The sequence below is a fragment of the Stenella coeruleoalba genome, assembly GCF_951394435.1.
Source record: "Stenella coeruleoalba genome assembly, chromosome: 16".
NCBI classification, from domain to species: Eukaryota; Metazoa; Chordata; class Mammalia; order Artiodactyla; family Delphinidae; genus Stenella; species Stenella coeruleoalba.
The window spans coordinates 44051729-44071031 of NC_137162.1; the positions used below are offsets into that span (position 1 = coordinate 44051729).

A 19303-nucleotide genomic window follows, 5' to 3' on the forward strand; every position below is an offset into this window, starting at 1 on the left:
AGGATCAATGTTTCAAAGCTACAGATTCTCAGCTCAATATTACACTGGTAAGAATTTTCTAACAAAGCTATCCAACAGAGGAAAGGCTGTTTCAGGAGGTGGCTATCTTTGAAATTAATGGAACGTGAGAGTAGAAGGACCCTTCCATAGCTTTAGTTTAGGTCTTCTCAATCTTCTTCATGCCATTGTCCACATGGAAAATGGTTGTACAGCACATCTATCAATATCTCAAGGCAGGACTTCCCTGGTGGCACAGTGGTTAAGAATCCGCCTGCCAATTCAGGGGACACAGGTTCGAGCCCTGGTCCAGGAAGATCCCACATGCCGTGGAGCAACTAAGCCCGTGAGTCACAACTACTGAGCCTGCTCTCCAGAGGCCATGAGCCACAACCACTGAGCCCGCGTGCCACAACTACTGAAGCCCACGCGCTCTAGGGCCTGTGCTTCGCAACGAGAAGCCACCGCAATGAGAAGCACGCGCACCACAACGAAGAGTAACCCCCGCTCACCACTAGAGAAAGACCACATGCAGCAAAGAAGACCCAACACAGCCAAAAGTAAATAAATAAAATAAATGTATAAAAAAAAGAAAAAAATCTCAAGGCATACGTGTCACACGTTCTCAGGGCTTTGGGTGGGAAAACGCTGACGTAGTCCAGCGTCCTCAGCTGCAGTGGGGGAATTAAATCCTAGAGAGGGGATGCGACATTCCCGGATCAAGACGTTAATGCTGAAGCTAGAACTCTAGTCTCCGGACAACTAACTAGCCAAAGTCTCCTCCCCACAAATTAAGCAGGGGTTGGATGTCAAGCTTGAAGACTGCGACAGCGGTAGTGACAGTGGACAGTGGATGGGGTGATGGTCCGGATCGGTATTGCTTTAATGTGGTCCCATTACCACTGGCATTAGAACTTGTTAAACCTTGAGGAACCTGGGACCCACACAGACATACTGAATCTGGCTCTGCTGCAAGGCCTGGGAATCTGCATTTTAAGGTTTGCAACCATGCCCCACCCCCCTCCTCGGCAGTAATTTTGGACTCTGAGCTCCACCTCCTGCTTGAACTGAGGGACTCTGCTGGGCGCGTAGCACCCAGCAACCTGACCTCAAAGAAGCGTGGGCGGCACAGCTACACTGTGGTAAAATTGTCTGTTACGTACTAGTCCTTTCCGTCGTCACAGGCCAGCCAAGTACAGTGTCCGGGTGAGGCCGCCGCCCTGCCTCCATCAGCCTCCTGGGCCAGCGGCTGAGCTGGCTGCGGAGGGCGGGCTGCGGATGGGGGTAGAGGCGGCTCAGCAGCGTCCCCTCGAGGAACTGCTGAGCAGTGCGGCCGTTTCCCTTCTCCGCCCCCGAGTTCCTCCTACTTCTTCGTAGTCCCGCCCACCAAGGAACCCACTACGGCACCCGCGCCTTCTTCCTTGCCCCGCCCCCATCTAAACCGGATGTTAACCGACGTCCCATAGTGCCTTGCGAGTGGCGGGCCTGATAGCAAGTTTCGGGGTTAGCTCGCGGGTTTAAGTCGTCCTTGTTGGAGTTGTTTTATTGTGCCCGGGCGCTGTACGAGACTGGGGCCTGGTCAGTGCTTCGTCTGCGGATGCAATGGCGCTTCTCCGGGGCGTGTGGGGCGTGCTGAGTGCTCTGGGAAAGTCAGGAGCGGACCTCTGCGCGGGATGTGGCAGTCGACTGCGCTCTCCTCTCAGGTAGGACTGCTCGCCTGCGCCTCCGGAGGCGGCAGGGCTCAGGACCCCCTGGGGTTGGAATGTAGACGCTTTTCTCCGTTTTCTGCCACTCCTAAAAAGTCAGGGCCGAGTTGGCCCTGTGATTCAGACCTCGACCTTGCCATGGGGATGGTGGCTTTGAGACCAGGCCTTACTGCATCAGTACCCCGTGCCTTGCTTCTGGCTACCTTTCCCCTCCTCCCCGCCCCTTTTTATTGTCTAACCTTGGAGCACCCGGTTCGGCGTCCCCTATGAAGTCGCTCCAAGAGTCTCCTGCCTTCATCTAGGCGTTAAGGAGGCGGGGCCCAGGAGCTGGAGTGTACACGCTTTCCTCCACTGTCTTACCTTCCTAGGAGGTAAGGACTTTGAGATTTAAGTTTTGCAAGCTTTTGCCTCTGGATAGGACAGGATTTTAAATGTCATTATATTTCTTGTCGAAGGTGTCAGATACATAGCATCTTGATGACATCTTGTTTGGCATCTGTGTTCAGATCCTTACGAATATGGGCACTTAAATGCTTAACAATGGTTATTTTTATTTGTATGTAGTTTTGCGAATGTACGAAGATGGTTTTCATCTAACTTCATTGGTTATCCAAAGAAACCTATGACTTCATACGTTCGATTTTCTAAGGAACAGCTACCCATATTTAAAGCTCAGAACCCAGGTGAGGAGTTTGGGCTATATACTCTTCTTTGATGTAATAAAGAGGCCACTAAGCAGTTAAATTGGAAACTTGATTTTCTCTACCAAAGCATCCAGTGAATGCAGAAACATAACCATTCTGTTTGATGTTCTGTAAAATAGGAGGTATAACATATTTTTTACCAAATAAAAATGCTTTAAATGTAATTGAGAACTAGTGAAAGTTATTTTTAAAATAGCATGCAGAGTGGAAAGCACCCAGGGAAGAGGATGAAAAAGCTGAATTTTGGGCTTTTTTGCCATTGGCTCAGAGGACCATTGATGAATCATTTTACCTTTTGCTTAGCTCCTGCTTCTGCCACTGGGAATTATTTATAAAGTTGCAATGAAATAACTTATGTGGACATGTTATGTAAACTTTAAAGCTTTACACAAATTACTGTTAATTTCAGGAGCTTTTTCACTGAAAGTCAGTTCTTGAGTTCCTGAAAGATTTCCAGTTAGGAGGTTTGTTGACTCCCTAGAAAGGGTGTGGGTCTTTATTTAGGTTACAGTGTAAAGATAATGACTAAATTAGTAATTGCTGACCTTTGCTTATGATTTCTAAAGCCTTTTCACATGCAGTACATCACAGGGCACTTGTGAAAATCAAATGAGCTGTTAATAGTCTTACCTTATAAAGAACTGGTTTAAGAGACATGCCTCAGTACTCACATCTTTTAAAATGTAGGAGTTGAAACTAACAAGTGGTTTGTTAAATCATTTTTACCCTGTCATTCCAGTTAAGATGAGGAAGGCAATGGGGAATAATGAATTGGTTTTAGTATAATTTAGTTTGTTTGCAAATGGTATTTCTGTAATTGATATACAAGGTAGTGTTACATGAATCAAGACTATATTTTGTTGTTTAGTCAGGTTTAATGAACTTGATAATTCCTGAAAGACTTGAAAAAAAAGAAAAATGTTTTGATTGAAATGTGAAGTAAAAAGCTTATAGACACTGATTATGCAATGACTTAAACTAGTAGTCAATTTCTGAAGACCATTTTGGTGGTAAGTGATAATCCCTAATTATTGGATAACAGACTTTAACAATGTTAGAAAATATTAAATTATTTATCGTATTTAAATTAGTTGGTTAGAAAAAAGCTAAATCATTGTATTAAGTTGTGTGGTATAGAGGTATCTGTAAAAATACTTAATTTTAGAGCTAATGGATTATGCTTCCCTGGAAATCTTTAGAAATTGATCCTGAGACGTAAAATTGTGACATCAATTTTTACTTTATTTCATTTCATAGATGCGAAAAATTCAGAACTAATTAAAAAAATCGCTGAGCTATGGAGGGAACTTCCTGATGCAGAGAAAAAGGTAAGCATATAAGTTTTCAACATTGCTGACCAGTTATTCTGTAGTTAAGAACAATTGTCATGTCCTTTAAGGAACCAGATGACCCAGAGTTTTTTTTTTTAACATCAGTTATCTACAAAGGAACTTCATATGTTCTGATCCACATAAATGATGAGAATATGGATGTATGGGAGTGGCGATGAAGGGTTGGCAGCAATTTGAAGTTGAAGGCTAATTACTGGACTTTCACCTCAGTAATCATGTATATGAAAAATACGTGACTTATAAATGTGATCCAAGAGCACATTTTTCACTTGGTGGTTCAGTCTGTCTTTACCTGAAGTCATGCAGTTGTCTTTCTCTGACAGGTGTGCTATGTTTAATTAGTCAACAACAGTTTATTGACTTCTTATATGAGTTTTCTATTTATAGATGTACGAAGATGCTTACAGGACAGACTGGCAGGCATACAAAGAAGAGATAAACAGAATTAAAGAACAACTAACTCCAAGTCAGCTGGTATCTTTGGAAAAAGAAATCATGCAGAAACGTTTAAAAAAGAAAGCGTTAATAAAAAAGAGAGTGAGTATCATTGAAATATTCTTTTCCTTTGGCAAATAACAAATATATATATATATATCTATGAGTATAGGTGTTTTTGTCTTATTTTGATGACATGGTAGAATGTCATCAAGTGTACTCTAGTTAGGAAAAAATAGGATAGTTCCCTTCTGCCACTAGGACCACTTGCCTTTGAGTCTGTTTTGGAAACCCTTTTTGCTACTTCTGGATGCATCTGAATTTAAGATATATAGTTAAGACTGGCAGGAAAGCTGTAGGAACAGAGTTGTGAAACAGCCAAATCAGGAATAGCAAGAATCTTGCTTCTGGGTCTTGTCTAGAATAACCTACTGATTTGAATTGTTCTATAGGTAATGGTGAATTTTATTTTGAATATTGCTGAATAGACTGAATTAACTCAACAATTTTTAAAAAGTGCCTGTTGTATCTAATCAAATAAGAAGTGCCTTTAGGATGAAATCCTGTTTTTCCTCATTAAAAAAAACCCCACATGTTTCAAAATTAGTGGTTTCCAGCTTAAGGTATTAATCCATTATAAATTCCACTGTTTAATAGTTAGACTACATCTTTCTGTAGTATTAGGTGTGAGGTGGAGAACTTGCTGGTCCAGTACATATACAATAGAAAAGGGTCATCAGAGTTAAAACTATTTCTCTGGAAAAGTAGATTCTAGCCTTTAATGTGAGGTGCTAGGATCTTTCTCCCTAACCCTAATGTCTTAAGCCCTCCTAGCACTCGGATTGAGGACTCACCCAATTTCATGTCAATGATAGTAATCTGAGACTGCTGATCCAATTAGTAAAAGGAAGCCAGAAAAGATACTAAGAGTGAGAAATAACAGTCTCCGCATAGGGATGGTATTTGGAGGATTGAGAACTAGGGTTTTCTCTCCCTTTTTTGCTCTCCCTTTCTCCTTAATGCACCCAAACTAGTATTTAGAGTGGGGAGGACCAGAAATGAGGATTGAGCAGATATAAGGGGTTTCCTAGTCAAATATTTCTTCTGTTCCTTTCTCTGTTCTCCTCATATTCTCATTACATGTGTGTTATACCTATTGTAGTTGTCCCATGGTTGTTGGATATTCTGTTGTTTTCTTTTCTTTTCAGTCTTTGTTCTCTTTGCTTTTGGGTTTTCGAGGATCCTTTTTTTTTTTTTGGCTGCGCCATGCAGCTTGCCCCCTGACCAGGGATCAAACCCGTGCCCCCTGAAGTGGAGGCTCAGAATCCTAACCACTGGACTGTCAGGGAATTCCCTCTGTTAGTGTTTTTTATCTCTGGCACTTCTTTTTTTAAAAAAAATGATTGTGCACTTATTTTATTTATTTATTTAGTTAGTTTTGGCTGGGTTGGGTCTTCGTTGCTGTGCGCAGGGTTTCTCTAGTTGCGGCAAGTGGGGGCTACTCTTCGTTGTGGTGCGCGGCCTTCTCGCTGCGGTGGCTTCTCTTGTTGCAGAGCACAGGCTCTAGGTACATGGGCTTCAGTAGTTGTGGCACGCGGGCTCTAGAGCGCAGGCTCAGTAGTTGTGGCTCACGGGCTTTGTTGCTCCGCAGCATTTGGGAACTTCCCGGACCAGGGATCGAACCCATGTCTCCTGCATTGGCAGGTGGATTCTTAACCACTGCGCCACCAGGGAAGTCCCTCTAGCACTTCTTTTTGGTTCTTAATGATTTCCATCTCTGCTTACAATGCCCATCTGTTCTTGCAAGCTGTCTAGAATCCTTAGCATATTAATCACAGTTGTTTTAAAATTCTGGTCTGATAATTACAGCATCCCTGCCATATCTAGTTCTGAGGATTGCTTTGTCTCTTTAAATTAGATTTTTTGCCTTTTAGTATGCCTTGAAATTTTTTCTTGATAGCTGGACATGATGTGCTGGGTAAAAAGAAATGCTGTATATAGGCCTTAGTAATGTGGTGAGGCATGGGGACAAGGGAAGCATTCTACAGTCCTGTGATTAGGTCTTGGTCTTTTAATGAGCCTTTGCTTTGGCTCTGTGAAGTTCACAAGTGTTTCTCAGTTTTTTCTCCCCTTTGTAGGTGGTGCAGGATGGCTAGAATAAGCCGTAGTCAGGTATTTCCTTTCATTGAAGTCAGTTAGGCTCTGATAGTATACCAGCAGGTTAGGTTCTGATTAACTAGTTTCCCCTGAGGGCAGGCCTTGTTAAGAATAATAAAATGCTCAGGCATTTCAAAATGTTTCCTTTTCCTCTCATCCTGCTGAAAGCAGGAGGGGATTTTTCTTGATATTTACTGTTGGAATCTGGTCAAGTTCCTGGGGATAAACCTCACAATGTGAGGTCCTTCCTATGACTGGGTAACTCTCAGAGTTGTCCGCATGGAGCCTCCAGCAGTTTGTTAACTGCAATTCAGTTTCCTCCCCGGCACTGGTTTCTATTCCTGAGTCTCTGCTTCGGTAAGCCTCGACTCCCTGTGTTCACCCCTCTGTCTGTCTCTTCAGTCTTGGGGGCAGCAGTTTGCCATGTGTCCTCTCTTCTGTGCATCCAAGAGGAGTTGTTGATTTTGCAGTCTGTTCAGCTTTATACTTGCTAGGATGGAGTGGTGACATCCAAACTCCTTACATGTGGAACCGGAAACCTGAAGTCTGAGTGTTTTCTTTCTCTCTGTTGGAATTTTCCTTTCCATTAGAGTCCCAGTTCCAACTAGTTAGAGAGTAGGTGAGAAGTGTGGGAATCAGGAAGTTGCAGGTGAAGCACCTAGGAGAGAAATCCCTAGCAGTAGCTCTAGAAACAAAAGGGGAAATGCATAGTTAAGTTGTAAAATGCCTAGTTTTCTGACTGAGAGGTTCAGGGCCAAGAAAGTGATCTCTACATGTAAATCAGAGAAGCCCTACTTTTACTTATGAATGAAAGTTGGGTTTGTTATTGACTGTAACCAAATTGCCATTAAAAGCTCCATCATTTTACAAATTACTATCAAATTCAGCAACTAAATAAGTTAAGATGATGCAATATCTTTCATTAGATAATGCATCCCCCGACCCCTTTTGATACATAGTAAAAAGAATTGAAATTAACATATCTGTTGAGGGTTAAAGGTTGAGAGACATGCAGGGAAGGAAATGAAATGAGAGATTATTAGACAGATACTCTAATGTTCTTGAGTTGTGGTGGAGACATGTAGTGCTTTGGCCAAGGAGATGGTGGTGTACAAAAAGATTTTGTACATATGTGCTCAGTTATTCAGTTCATGGAGACCATGAAAATAATATGTAAAGGAAATGTTTTTGTATGAAACATAACTCACAAAATCTATTAGAATTTTCAAAACATTACTATAAAAATTCTGACCCCAAGAGGGAACAATCACATACTTTATATAAGAATCATAATGTTCACTTTAAAGAACATTCTGTAATGCATAGTAGTGAATAAAGTTTTTCTGTAGATGAAATTAAGTCTCATAGAGGTTAAAACTTTATCTCACTCTTCCATTTTTATTACTTAGGAGTTAACGATGCTTGGAAAACCAAAAAGACCTCGCTCAGCTTATAACATTTTTATAGCTGAACGTTTTCAGGAAGCTAAGGATGGTACATCACAGGTAAAACAGAACTGTTTATTTTTAAAATTTTTGTTTATTCTAATTTTTAAAATACCTAGACAGGAAATTTTAGGGGTGCCACATGTCAAATGGTGAAGAAAAATGGTAAATTACTATAAACAAATACTATATACAAATAAGGCCCTCTTTCTTGTATCTCTTTTAAAGAAGAATCCTTTTTCTTACCACATACAAGTAATTTGAATATGTAGTTGCCTATATATATAGAGAGAGAGAGAGAGAGAGAGAGTCAACTTTTAAAATTCAAAAAAACATAAAATTTTCAGCTTTATAGGGTTGTTAAAGTTCTGGAGACTTCTTATCCAGCAGTTCTTAACTGTTTTACAGTCACTGGGAAAGTAGGGTTGAGGTGTAATATTTTGTACTGGGATTTGAGTGTAACCTATGGCTTCATGTTACATCCTTTAATAAAATTTTAGTTTTGCCCACAGGAATGTATTACACATGTGAATGTCATAGGAATGTGCAGGAAAAAAAAAAGCTTGTCGTTCCTGCTGTGGCTTGGTGTTGCATTTATTTCCTTCTTAGAGGCTCCAAATTGACAATTGTATTTTTCCTTTTATAATAAGCCATGGTAAGAGAAGTCGGTTCAGATTCCTAATTCTTGTCAATCTGAGATGAAGGTTTTTTGCCACTCTGCCTCTTTGGGTTACTTAGATCATTTTACAAATCCTGTTGAACATATGATTAAATAATGTATATATGTGATGTACTTTTTCCTGGCTATATACTTTTACTGATTTACTCCCCTTGGGATTTTAAATTTAGTTTCCATGGCCCTGCATTACTAAAAAAGCAAGCCTATTTATTTTTTTAGTTGGAATTTGCTCAGTCACTAACTTACCTTGGATTTATTGATAGTCTTCTTATTAGTATAAGAAGGTTATATGCTTGAGAATCTGAATCAGTGGTTTTCAACTCTGACTGCATCTTGGAATCACTTCAGAAGCTTCATGGCTGGGCCTTATCCCTGGAAATTAAAATTAACTCAATTATATCATTTTTATTCATGTAAAAAATACATCCATATAGTTTAAAGAATCAAAATGAGACTTGTTATGAAAGATACTAGTTTTACCGTGCTGTCGTATTCCTTACTCTATCTATTCCTTACTCCTTACGACTAATACATTCTGTTTTAGTCGATTCTTGTGGTATTTACCTCCATATCTCTAAATAATGTTCTGTATTGTTACTTCCTGATTTTTTAAAAAAATTCTAAGCATTACATATATTTTAGGCATTACCTCTCACTATTTGATGAACATTTAACTCTTTCTTATTCCGCTGTTCACATTTCCATCATCCTACCCCCCAATATAGTTATCATAATTTTGTTTAGATCAATATAGAGTACTTAATATTTTATGATAATGTAAACCATATTCATAGCTGAGGTGTTCCATTTGCTATGATTATTTTTCCTTTCTTGCAAAACTTTCCCTGAAATTGATTTTCTTTTTTTTTTTTTTTTTGCGGTACGCGGGCCTCTCACTGTTGTGGCCTCTCCCGTTGCGGAGCACAGGCTCCGGACGCGCAGGCTCAGCAGCCATGGCTCACGGGCCCAGCCGCTCCGCGGCATGTGGGATCTTCCCAGACCGGGGCACGAATCCGTGTCCCCTGCATTGGCAGGGGGACTCTCAACCACTGTGCCATCAAGGAAGCCCCATGTCTTGTTTTTGTATTTGCTTAGTTTTTTATGTACTATCCATAATTCCACCCAAATTCTTCAATATTCACTAGCTTTGAGTACATTTAGATGCATTAAATATTCTGTCAGTTTCAATCCAGAACCTCTGATATGTTCCAGTTTGGTTGTTGCCTTCTATGCTTAGTGCATAGCTGACATCCTGGATCTTCATCATCACCCTTGTGGTGCTTTTGTTTCTTCTGTTGTCTTTCTTGGTTTACTGATTCTATTACAGCATCTCCCCCAGCCCAGTAAGAGTACATGGGAGATTAATTTTTTGAGTTCTTGCTTGTCTACATTTGTTTGATAGTTTGACTTGACATAGAATTCTAGGAAATCATGTTCTTTGAAAAATTTAAAAATATTGCTCCTTTCTCTGGTAGCTTTTTAAATTGCTTTCGAGAAGTATAAAGCCGTTTTGATTGTTGGTCTTTTGACTGTGATCTGTTTTCTTTTTTCTCCCCTTCTCTTTTTTCTTTGTTCAGACTCTCTAGAACTCTTATTATTTGTTTATGCATCTTCTGAACTGGTCCTTTAGTTTTCTTAGCTTTTCTGTATTGTTTTGGCCTTTTTTGCATTTCTTTCTGGGATATACGTTTTCACTTAATCTCCCTGTTTTCAGCATGTTACTGTTGCCCCAACTGTATTGGGCATCCACAGAGTAACTATTTTACCCTCTTAAGAGGATGAATATCGTAGAATCTGCCCATGGTGGGGATTTAACCTCTTTTTTAAACAGACTTTCAGTCGATCTCATGTTTTAGCCTGACCTTCACCTCTATTTTATACCTGTCTGGTGCTGCCAAATTTCTGAGCTACTTGAGAATTCTGCATTGTAAATCAATTTGCCTTTTACTTTTTTGGGTTTAGGTATCATTTCTCCACCTGCTTTTCAGCTTCCAAAATGTTGTGTTGGTACTGCCCTCTCCTGTTGTCTTTGTCCATATGGTTTTTATGCCTTAAGAAATTTTAGTTTAATTTTAAAAAATAAATAAACCACAGAAATGTATTGCTTACAGATCTGGAGGTTAGGAAATCCAAGATCAAGGCACCATCATGGTGAGGGCCCTTTTCTGGTTCATAGCTGGCACCTCTCACTGTGTCCTCACATGGTGGAAGGGCTCATTTAATGGGGTTTTAGGAAGCAACAGAAGTAAATGTCTTTCCATCCCTTTTTTTTCATGATTTATTTTTTTAGGTGAAAGATTATTCATGCAACTTCATAAATTATTGTTTAATGCATTGAGTGTGAAACTTTATGGATTAAATATATTTTTTGAATTTATTTATTTTATTATTTATTTTTGGCTATGTTGGGTCTTCGTTGCTGCACTCGGGCTTTCTCTAGATGTGGCGAGTGGGGGTTACTCTTTGTTGCAGTGTGCTGGCTTCTCATTGCAGTGACTTCTCTTGTGAGCACAGGCTCTAGGCGCACGGGCTTCAGTAGTGGAGCATGGGCTTAGTTGCTCTGCGGCATTTGGGATCTTCCCGGAGCAGGGATCAAACCCGTGTCTCCTGCATTGGCAGGCGGATTCTTAACCACTGTGTCACCAGGGTAGTCCCTATGGATTAAATACAAGGAAAAAGATATGTTATGAAAAAGATATGTTATGAAAGAAAAGATATGTTATGAAAGAGAGCATTAAAGCAATTCTTTCCAAAGCTAAGAGGACAGTTATTTAGTAACCGTCCCTGAATATACTAAATGTGTTTATAAAGGTAAGTTTAAAATATTCAAAACATAGGCTCGGATACTATCTGGTACCTCATTTTTTCTTAATAGGAAAATAAAATTCAGTCAAAGTTCTGGTCAGAATAGTAAAGTTCATTGTTTTAACTCTACTTCTCCTTAAAATCACTAATGATATTCTCCTAGCTTTAAACAGGTACTTTTCAAACCATATCCCTCTTTCCCTCACATTCTCCTTCTCCTATCCCTCTGTCTCTTCTCTGCCCCTTATTCTCCACCCACCCATTTTTCCCTTCAGTCTTTGCTCTCTGGTAGCAACAGCACAAGCTGTGTGACGCATACTCACTGTCCTCTCTGCCTCTCTTCCCGCTATGGGATCCCTGCATCCCTTTAATTTTATAGATGAAGAACCAAGCCTAAGGGAGGTAATATGACTTTTTCCAAGTCACATAGTTAAGTTCAGCTAAGTAGAATAAGAACTGGTGTTGTATTTTTCCTGTGACTACACCTAAACATGTTGGCACAAATTTTAGAAGAAAATTTTAAGCTACAGAGAGGAAATAAAACACTTAGTCTTTGAAGTTAGTCTATGACAGAATGTAGTTTATACTTGATTATTAATGTTTCTGAATCCAAAAAGATAAATATCTGCACAGGAAAAGCAACCATCAACAAAATGAAAAGTCATCCTACCAAATGGGAGAAGATATTTGCAAATGATTTAAAGAATTCATACAACTCAGCAAAAAAAAAAAAAAAAACTGATTAAAAAATGGGCAAAAGGGGGCTTCTCTGGTGGTGCAGTGGTTGAGAGTCCGCCTGCCGATGCAGGGGACATGGGTTCGTGCCCTGGTCCGGGAGGATCCCACATGCCGCGGAGCGGCTGGGCCCGTGAGCCATGGCCGCTGAGCCTGCGCGTCCGGAGCCTGTGCTCCGCAACGGGAGAGGCCACAGCAGTGAGAGGCCCGTGTACCGCAAGAAAAAAAAAAAAAAAAAAATGGGCAAAGGGGCTTCCTTGGTAGCGCAGTGGTTGAGAGTCCACCTGCCGATGCAGGGGACACGGGTTCGTGCCCCGGTCTAGGAGGATCCCACATGCTGCGGAGCGGCTGGGCCTGTGAGCCATGGCTGCTGAGCCTGCGTGTCCAGAGCCTGTGCTCCTCAATGGGAGAGGCCACAGCAGTGAGAGGCCCGCGTACCGCAAAAAAAAAAAAAAAAAAAAAAAAAAATGGGCAAAGGATCTGAATAGACATTTTTCCAAAGAAAGACATAGAGATGGCTAACAAGTACCTGAAAAGGTGCTCAACATCACTAACAGGGAAATGTAAATTACAACTACAATGAGATATCAGCTCATAGCTGTTAGAATGGCTATTATCAAAAAAACCCAGGAAATAACAAGTGTTGATAAGGATGCGGTAAAAAGGGAACCCTTGTGCTAAAACGCTAACTCAAAAAGATATATACACCCCCATGTTCACTGAAGTATTATTTACAGTAGCCAAGACATGGAAGCAATCTAAGTGTCCATTGATGGATGAATGGATAAAGAAAATGTGTATATGCAGTAGAATATTATTCAGCCATCATAAATAAGGGAGTCTTGCCATCTGTGACAACATGAATGGTCCTTGAGAGTATTATGCTAAGTGAAAAAAAATCAGAGAAAGACAACGTATAATCTTATTTATATGTGGAATCTTATAAAAAGAGCTCATAGACACAGATAACAGATTGGTGTTTGCTAGAGTTGTCAGGTGGGGATGGGGGTCAAAATGGGTGAAGGAGATCAAAAGGTACAAACTTCTAGTTATAAATAAATAAGTCCTGGCAATGTAAGGTACAGTATGGTGACTGTAGTAAATACTGTACTGCACATTTGAAAGTTGCTAAGAGAGTAGATCCTAAAAGTTCTCATCACACACAAAAATTTGTAACCATGTAAGGTGATGGATGTTAACTAGACTTACTCTGATCATTCTGCAATATACACAAAAACCTAATCGTTATGTTGTACACCTGAAACTAATGTTATATGTCAATTATATCTCAGATTTTAAAAAGATACCTTTTAAAATACCTTCATACCATTAATATTTGTACATTTTAACAGTTTAATAATTTTTACTTAGAAATAATGTTAAGAATTGATGAATCTTTGTGATTCTTGATATTTGAGTGTTTGTTATTGGAATGAATAATAAAAAAACATTTTTCTTTAATCATTGAAATCCCTGTATCTGGTATTTAAAGGTATGTTGTTTTACAGGTAAAGATGGTACTTAACGGTATGTTGTTTTACAGGTAAAGCTGAAAACTATAAATGAAAGCTGGAAAAATCTCTCTAGTTCTCAAAAGCAAGTAAGTAGTATGGTTTTAGTCTCAAGTGTCTAGTTAGAATATCTATGAGAATATGTTAGAGCAAGGCTTGATTCATGTGAAAACAATGTTATATTACACAAAGTATTTTTAAATCATTTTCATATTCTTGGAACCAATTTGGCTTTTCTCTTTTGGTAGTTTTTTTTTAATTGGCTTCATTTTATTTTATTTTTAAAAATATTTATTTGTTATTTTTGGCTGCGTTCTGACACACAGGATCTTTCGTTACAGCATGGGCTCTTCATTGCAGTGCACAGGCTTCTCTCTACTTGTGGTGCGCTGGCTTCTCTCTACTTGTGGCATGTAGGCTTAGTTGCCCCATGGCAGGCATGTGGGATCTTAGTTCCCTGACCACGGATTGAACCCATGTCCCCTGCATTGGAAGGCAGATTCTTTTATTTACTTATATAGAAATAAATAAATAAATACACACATACATACATACATACATAAATTGAGGCTGCACTGGGTCTTCGTTGCTGCTCGTGGGCTTTCTCTGGTTGCGGCGAGCAGGGGCTACTCTTCATTGTGGTGCACGGGCTTCTCATTGTGGTGGCTTCTCTTGCTGCGGAGCACAGGCTCTAGGCACGTGGGCTTCAGTAGTTGTGGTGCACAGGCACAGTAGTTGCGGCTCGTGGGCTCTAGAGCACAGGCTCAGTTGTGGCGCATGGGTTTAGTTGCTCCGCGGCATGTGGGATCTTCCCAGCCCAGGGCTCGAACCTGTGTCCCCTGCATTGGCAGGCAGGTTCTTAACCACTGCGCCACCAGGGAAGTCCCTGGTAGGTTGTTTTTTTTTTAATTTATTTATTTTTGGCTGTGTTGGGTCTTCGTTGCTGTGCAGGCTTTCTCTAGTTGCGGCGAGTAGGGGCTACTTTCTGTTGCGGTGCGCCGGTGTCTCATTGCGGTGGCCTCTCGTTGCAGAGCAGGGGCTCTAGGGCATGGGCTTCAGTAGTTGTGGTGCATGGGCTCAGTAGTTGTGGCTCGTGGGCTCTAGAGTGCAGGCTCAGTAGTTGTGGCACACGGGCTTAGTTGCTCTGCAGCATGTGGGATCTTCCCGGACCAGGGATCGAACCCTTGTCCCCTGCATTGGCAGGTGGATTCTTAACCACTGCGCCACCAGGGAAGCCCCCTGGTAGTTTTTTACTGCAAATAAAATTGGTATTTAAAACAGTGTCACTCATAACTTAGTGTCGCTGTATCCAGTGGTGGTCACATCTGGCCCCTGTTCCTTTTCCATACTCCAAGCCCTGAAATTGTAACAACTTCATTAATATTTAAAATCTTTATCTCTTACCTTTTTTCATCTAATTTTTAATTCACGAAAACATTCGTTTCCAATCCCCCCTTACACATGTAGAATAGTAAGGTAATTTCTAGAGTATATATAGGAAAGCATTTCAGAAATTAATTGCAAAGATTCCTCTAAAGAAATCATTTTAACGATTATACTTTTTCTCAGGTATATATTCAACTTGCTAAAGATGATAAAGTTCGTTATTACAACGAAATGAAATCTTGGGAAGAACAAATGGTTGAAGTTGGACGAGATGATCTTGTACGACGGTCAGTGAAATACACAGCAAAATAGTGACCCTGAGAAGTATTAAAATAGAAGATTGAATTATGTTCATAATGGATAGACACAAGAAACCAATTAGGTCTCAATACCCAAAGCTGTTGTAAAATTAAAATGGATAAAAGTTGGTAAACATTTATATTTAATTTCTTTTCTTTAGCCCGTTGACTTCTGCCAGCCAATTCAATACATTTTGTATTGGTGTCTTGCTTTGGAAAACCCAAACAGATAAGAGTTCATGCAGAATGTATTTTGTGTTTAGGAACCACTGAGCATCAAAATAATCCATGAAATGTAACCGTGAATCATTTTACCTTTGATAAAGGTAAATCAGACTGTGAAGTTTTTTTATACTCTATGACTATGGAAAGAATATTCTTGTTTCCTTATATTATGGAGGCAGGAGTTTCCTTTTCAAAAGTGTCTCAACGTTTGTAGAACCCATAATGTTCTGTGATATAATTGTTCGTTTTTAATAGAGCATCCAGAACTCATGTTGGCAAATTCCAAATCCTAGGTATAATTCATATTGTAGTCAGAGTTGACGGTTGTACATGCAAGAGATTTCTGGTGTCAGTTGCAACTTTTATAAAAGGGATAGAGAAATTTATAAACCTTTTCCTCATTATCTTTTTTCCTAAATTAAAAACTAAAAAATTATGTACCATATCTATGCATATTGTTTTATATTGCATAGAGTAAAAATTTAAGTGTTTCCTAATTATATGTTTTAAGGTGAGACATTCATTTTACAGCTTTCTGGGGTTTTTTTTTTTTTCTTTGTTTTTTTAAAGTAGGAATTTGTATTCTGAATTATTTTTTCTCTTACATGATTATATTTATCCAGAAAGTAGAGAACTTATTTGGTATAAGTTTTAAAATGAGAGATCTAAAAAACATAAGTCTCCTGTCTCTAGATTTGGAGCCTGTAATTTTTAAACATTTTGCATAACATACAAAAACCTATGTACGGGACCCAGCTCTGGCCTGTTGGTGAAATCCAGCCCACTGCCTGCTTTTCATGGCCTTGTGAGGTAAGAATTGTGTTTACAATTTTAAATGGTTAAAAAAAAAAGAATATTTCAAGGCACATGAAAATTAATATGAAATTCAGTATCCATAAATAATGTTTTATTGGAACACAGCCATACTCATTGTTTATGGCTGCTTTTGTGCAACAGTGACAGAGTTGACTAGTTGTTACAGAGATGGATAGCCTGCAAAGACTGACCCGTACAGTGTGGAATGAGATGCTCTTAAATTATTTGCTATGGCTCAGTAAAATAATCCTTAAGAATTTGCCAGTTAGCATATAAACCTTACCATCCTTTAGCATTTGTTTATCCTCTTAGGAGAGTCAAGCAAAGGTTTTCAAAATCCTCACCAGCTTTTTGAGCAAAATATTCTACTGTCATCATCAGTTCACAAGAATAAGATAACTCAAAATTTATATTATACAAAATATTATGCCAAAAAATTGTGTATTCTAGATCTCCAGAAACAAATGAAGATTTTTGTAGTTTGTGGATAGAAAATAAGTTAAAAGTCATGAAAAAATGACTTTTTACATACTGAATTTGGCAAAGGTAGGGACTGTAGAGAAAAATATAGCTTAAGAGAAGCCTAAGAGTTAAATATATGAAGCTGAGTGTATTCAGACAACTTTCCCCTGTGGATAGGAATACAGGACAAAGTCTGCCATTAGGTAGATAGGCACCTTGGGTCTGAGGCTAGAGTATTTTGGGGAGTAAGGGTTAGGGAAGAAAAGGACGTGTGCTAGTGTCTATCACAAGCTTTTCTCAATTAGGTTTCCAGGAGAGAAGTAAGCCCTAATTCCCTATAGCATCTAGAATTGTACTGATTTTGTATCATCCTCAAGAGAATGGAGAAAATAATCACTCAAATAATTTACTGTGTTCTGTGCGTCAGATGAGCCTAGGGAGCAGATAGGAGTCAGTGTTTGTAATGAATATTATAGAATGGGTGAGGTAGAGAAATTAGTTATGTAAACACCTGCAGGACAAGTGTAGTATAAAACACATCTTTGCAATTACTTTCTGAGCTCTTTTAGCATTTACCTGTATCATTTTATAGCAAACACATTCAAATCTTATCTTCCCGAATATACTGGGAAGTTCAGTGTCTGGTAAGTTCTTAAATATTTACATCTTAATATAGGGAAGAAAAGTATGAAACAGTGAAAGGAGCTAGAGCAAAACCATTTTATGATATCATTTTATTTGTTTTTGTTTCTAAAAGAATGTCATCATTAATACTTTAAATATTAGGATAATCTGATTTCACACCTTTCTTAATAAACTTCAGTACCTGTTGAAGACTGGCATGCCATATATCAAATGCCATCCAGTTTAACAATATACACAAATATTCTATTGTTACAAAGAATAAGAGCTTATATCAATAACCAGTGGCATTTGTTTTTGTTTCTAAAAGAATGTCATCATTAATACTTTAAATATTAGGATAATCTGATTTCACACCTTTCTTAATAAACTTCAGTACCTGTTGAAGACTGGCATGCCATATATCAAATGCCATCCAGTTTAACAATATACACAAATATTCTATTGTTATAAAGAATAAGAGCTTATATCAATAACCAGTGGCTAGTCATATAACACCTTACTTTTTAGACTTTTCTTAAATTGACCCAACAAAGTAATTGCTGTAAGAGCTAAAGAATAGTGCCAGGGAAAAGATGCTGAGGAAATGAAAGCAGTGTTTATGCTTTTCTGAGCAGTTGGTCATAAAGAGATGTTTATACTTTTGTTCATTAGAGTACCAGTATTAAATTTTTTGAAATAAATTGATGATGGGTATGTGTGTAATTATTTTACTTTCTGATGTTTAAGGGATATTATGTGCAGATTCAGCCTACTGTAATCATGTAATTTTGCTGTTGCTTTTGGCTAACTCCTTTTTTGGAAATCCCACTTTCTTTTTTTAAATAGTTGGCTATGAATGTATATATTTAAATTTCTGAATTAAAATGATATTACTACAAGTAGAGTTAAAGTAACTAGAAAACTTTATTGATTTTTCTGACATTTACTGTACCTAAAATTAATCACCACCAGGTTGTGCTAAAGCAGCAAGAAGTTCTTATGTAGTTAAGTAATAAGTGTCCATTATTTCTCTTAATTTTATCAATCTTTTTACTATAAGAATTCTCTCAAGAATACTCTCTTACTTTCCTCTCCTCACAGCCCCTCTCCCTTCTTCTTTTCAAAGCTCCAAGCTCTTACAGACAAATTTGAAAATGTTATAAGCACAGACTGTATGTTTTGAAATTTTAAGCAGTAATACTTTTTTTTTTAAATACTTTTTAAAAAATTGAACCTTTGGGAAGAATAAGAAATGAACATATTTATTACTTTGAATTTGTAAAACTTTCCAAACAGAAAGTAAAACTATACAAAGCTAGTATCAGTCTCTCACATTGTTCACAAATAAAGTACTTTTGGTAATTGATTAAATCATTGATTATATTTAATGGAAAATACATGAAACATGACTATTTTGTAGCACATTAAAAAATACTTAAAAAAAATTTTTTTTTCCTGGCTAAGAAGCTACATACTTAAAATTGACCCTAAACAAGAATTTTAAATAAGCTAAACATTTAAAAATCACCCTAGGGCTTCCCTGGTGGCACAGTGGTTGAGAGTCCGCCTGCTGATGCAGGGGACGCGGGTTCGTGCCCCGGTCCGGGAAGATCCCACATGCTGTGGAGTGGCTGGGCCCGTGAGCCATGGCTGCTGAGCCTGCGTGATCAGAGCCTGTGCTCCGCAACGGGAGGGGCCACAACAGTGAGAGGCCTGCGTACCGCCAAAAAAACCCCAAAACACCCTAATGTCATTTAAATCATCGTTACATAATGGTGTCTGATTTACATGTGATGTGCAAGAAAATAATTGAATTTACTTTTTTGCCTGTATTAATTTAAGATTTATTCAATTTCATTTCTCCACGCCCACAAGTCATGTATAAGAGGAGAATAAGGAAGGCAGTATAGTTGACCTTTGAACAGTGCAGGAGTTAGGGATGTGGTCAGAAATCCATGTATAACT

General features: G+C 38.8%; 1 protein-coding gene across 2 annotated transcripts; it reads left to right on the forward strand.

The window, feature by feature from the left end:
* The first annotated feature begins 1482 nt into the window (after positions 1-1482).
* TFAM (transcription factor A, mitochondrial) lies at positions 1483-18780 on the forward strand. 2 transcript variants are annotated; one of them, XM_079900669.1, is made up of 7 exons: positions 1483-1700; positions 2268-2386; positions 3665-3735; positions 4147-4296; positions 7761-7856; positions 13559-13615; positions 15096-18780. In XM_079900669.1, exons 1-7 carry the CDS (start codon positions 1600-1602, stop codon positions 15222-15224), a joined length of 723 nt encoding a protein of 240 aa, XP_079756795.1. In that variant the 5' UTR covers positions 1483-1599; the 3' UTR covers positions 15225-18780. The 2 variants fall into 2 exon arrangements, with proteins under 2 accessions (XP_079756795.1, XP_079756796.1); XM_079900670.1 differs by lacking the exon at positions 7761-7856.
* The last annotated feature ends 523 nt before the right edge of the window (positions 18781-19303 follow it).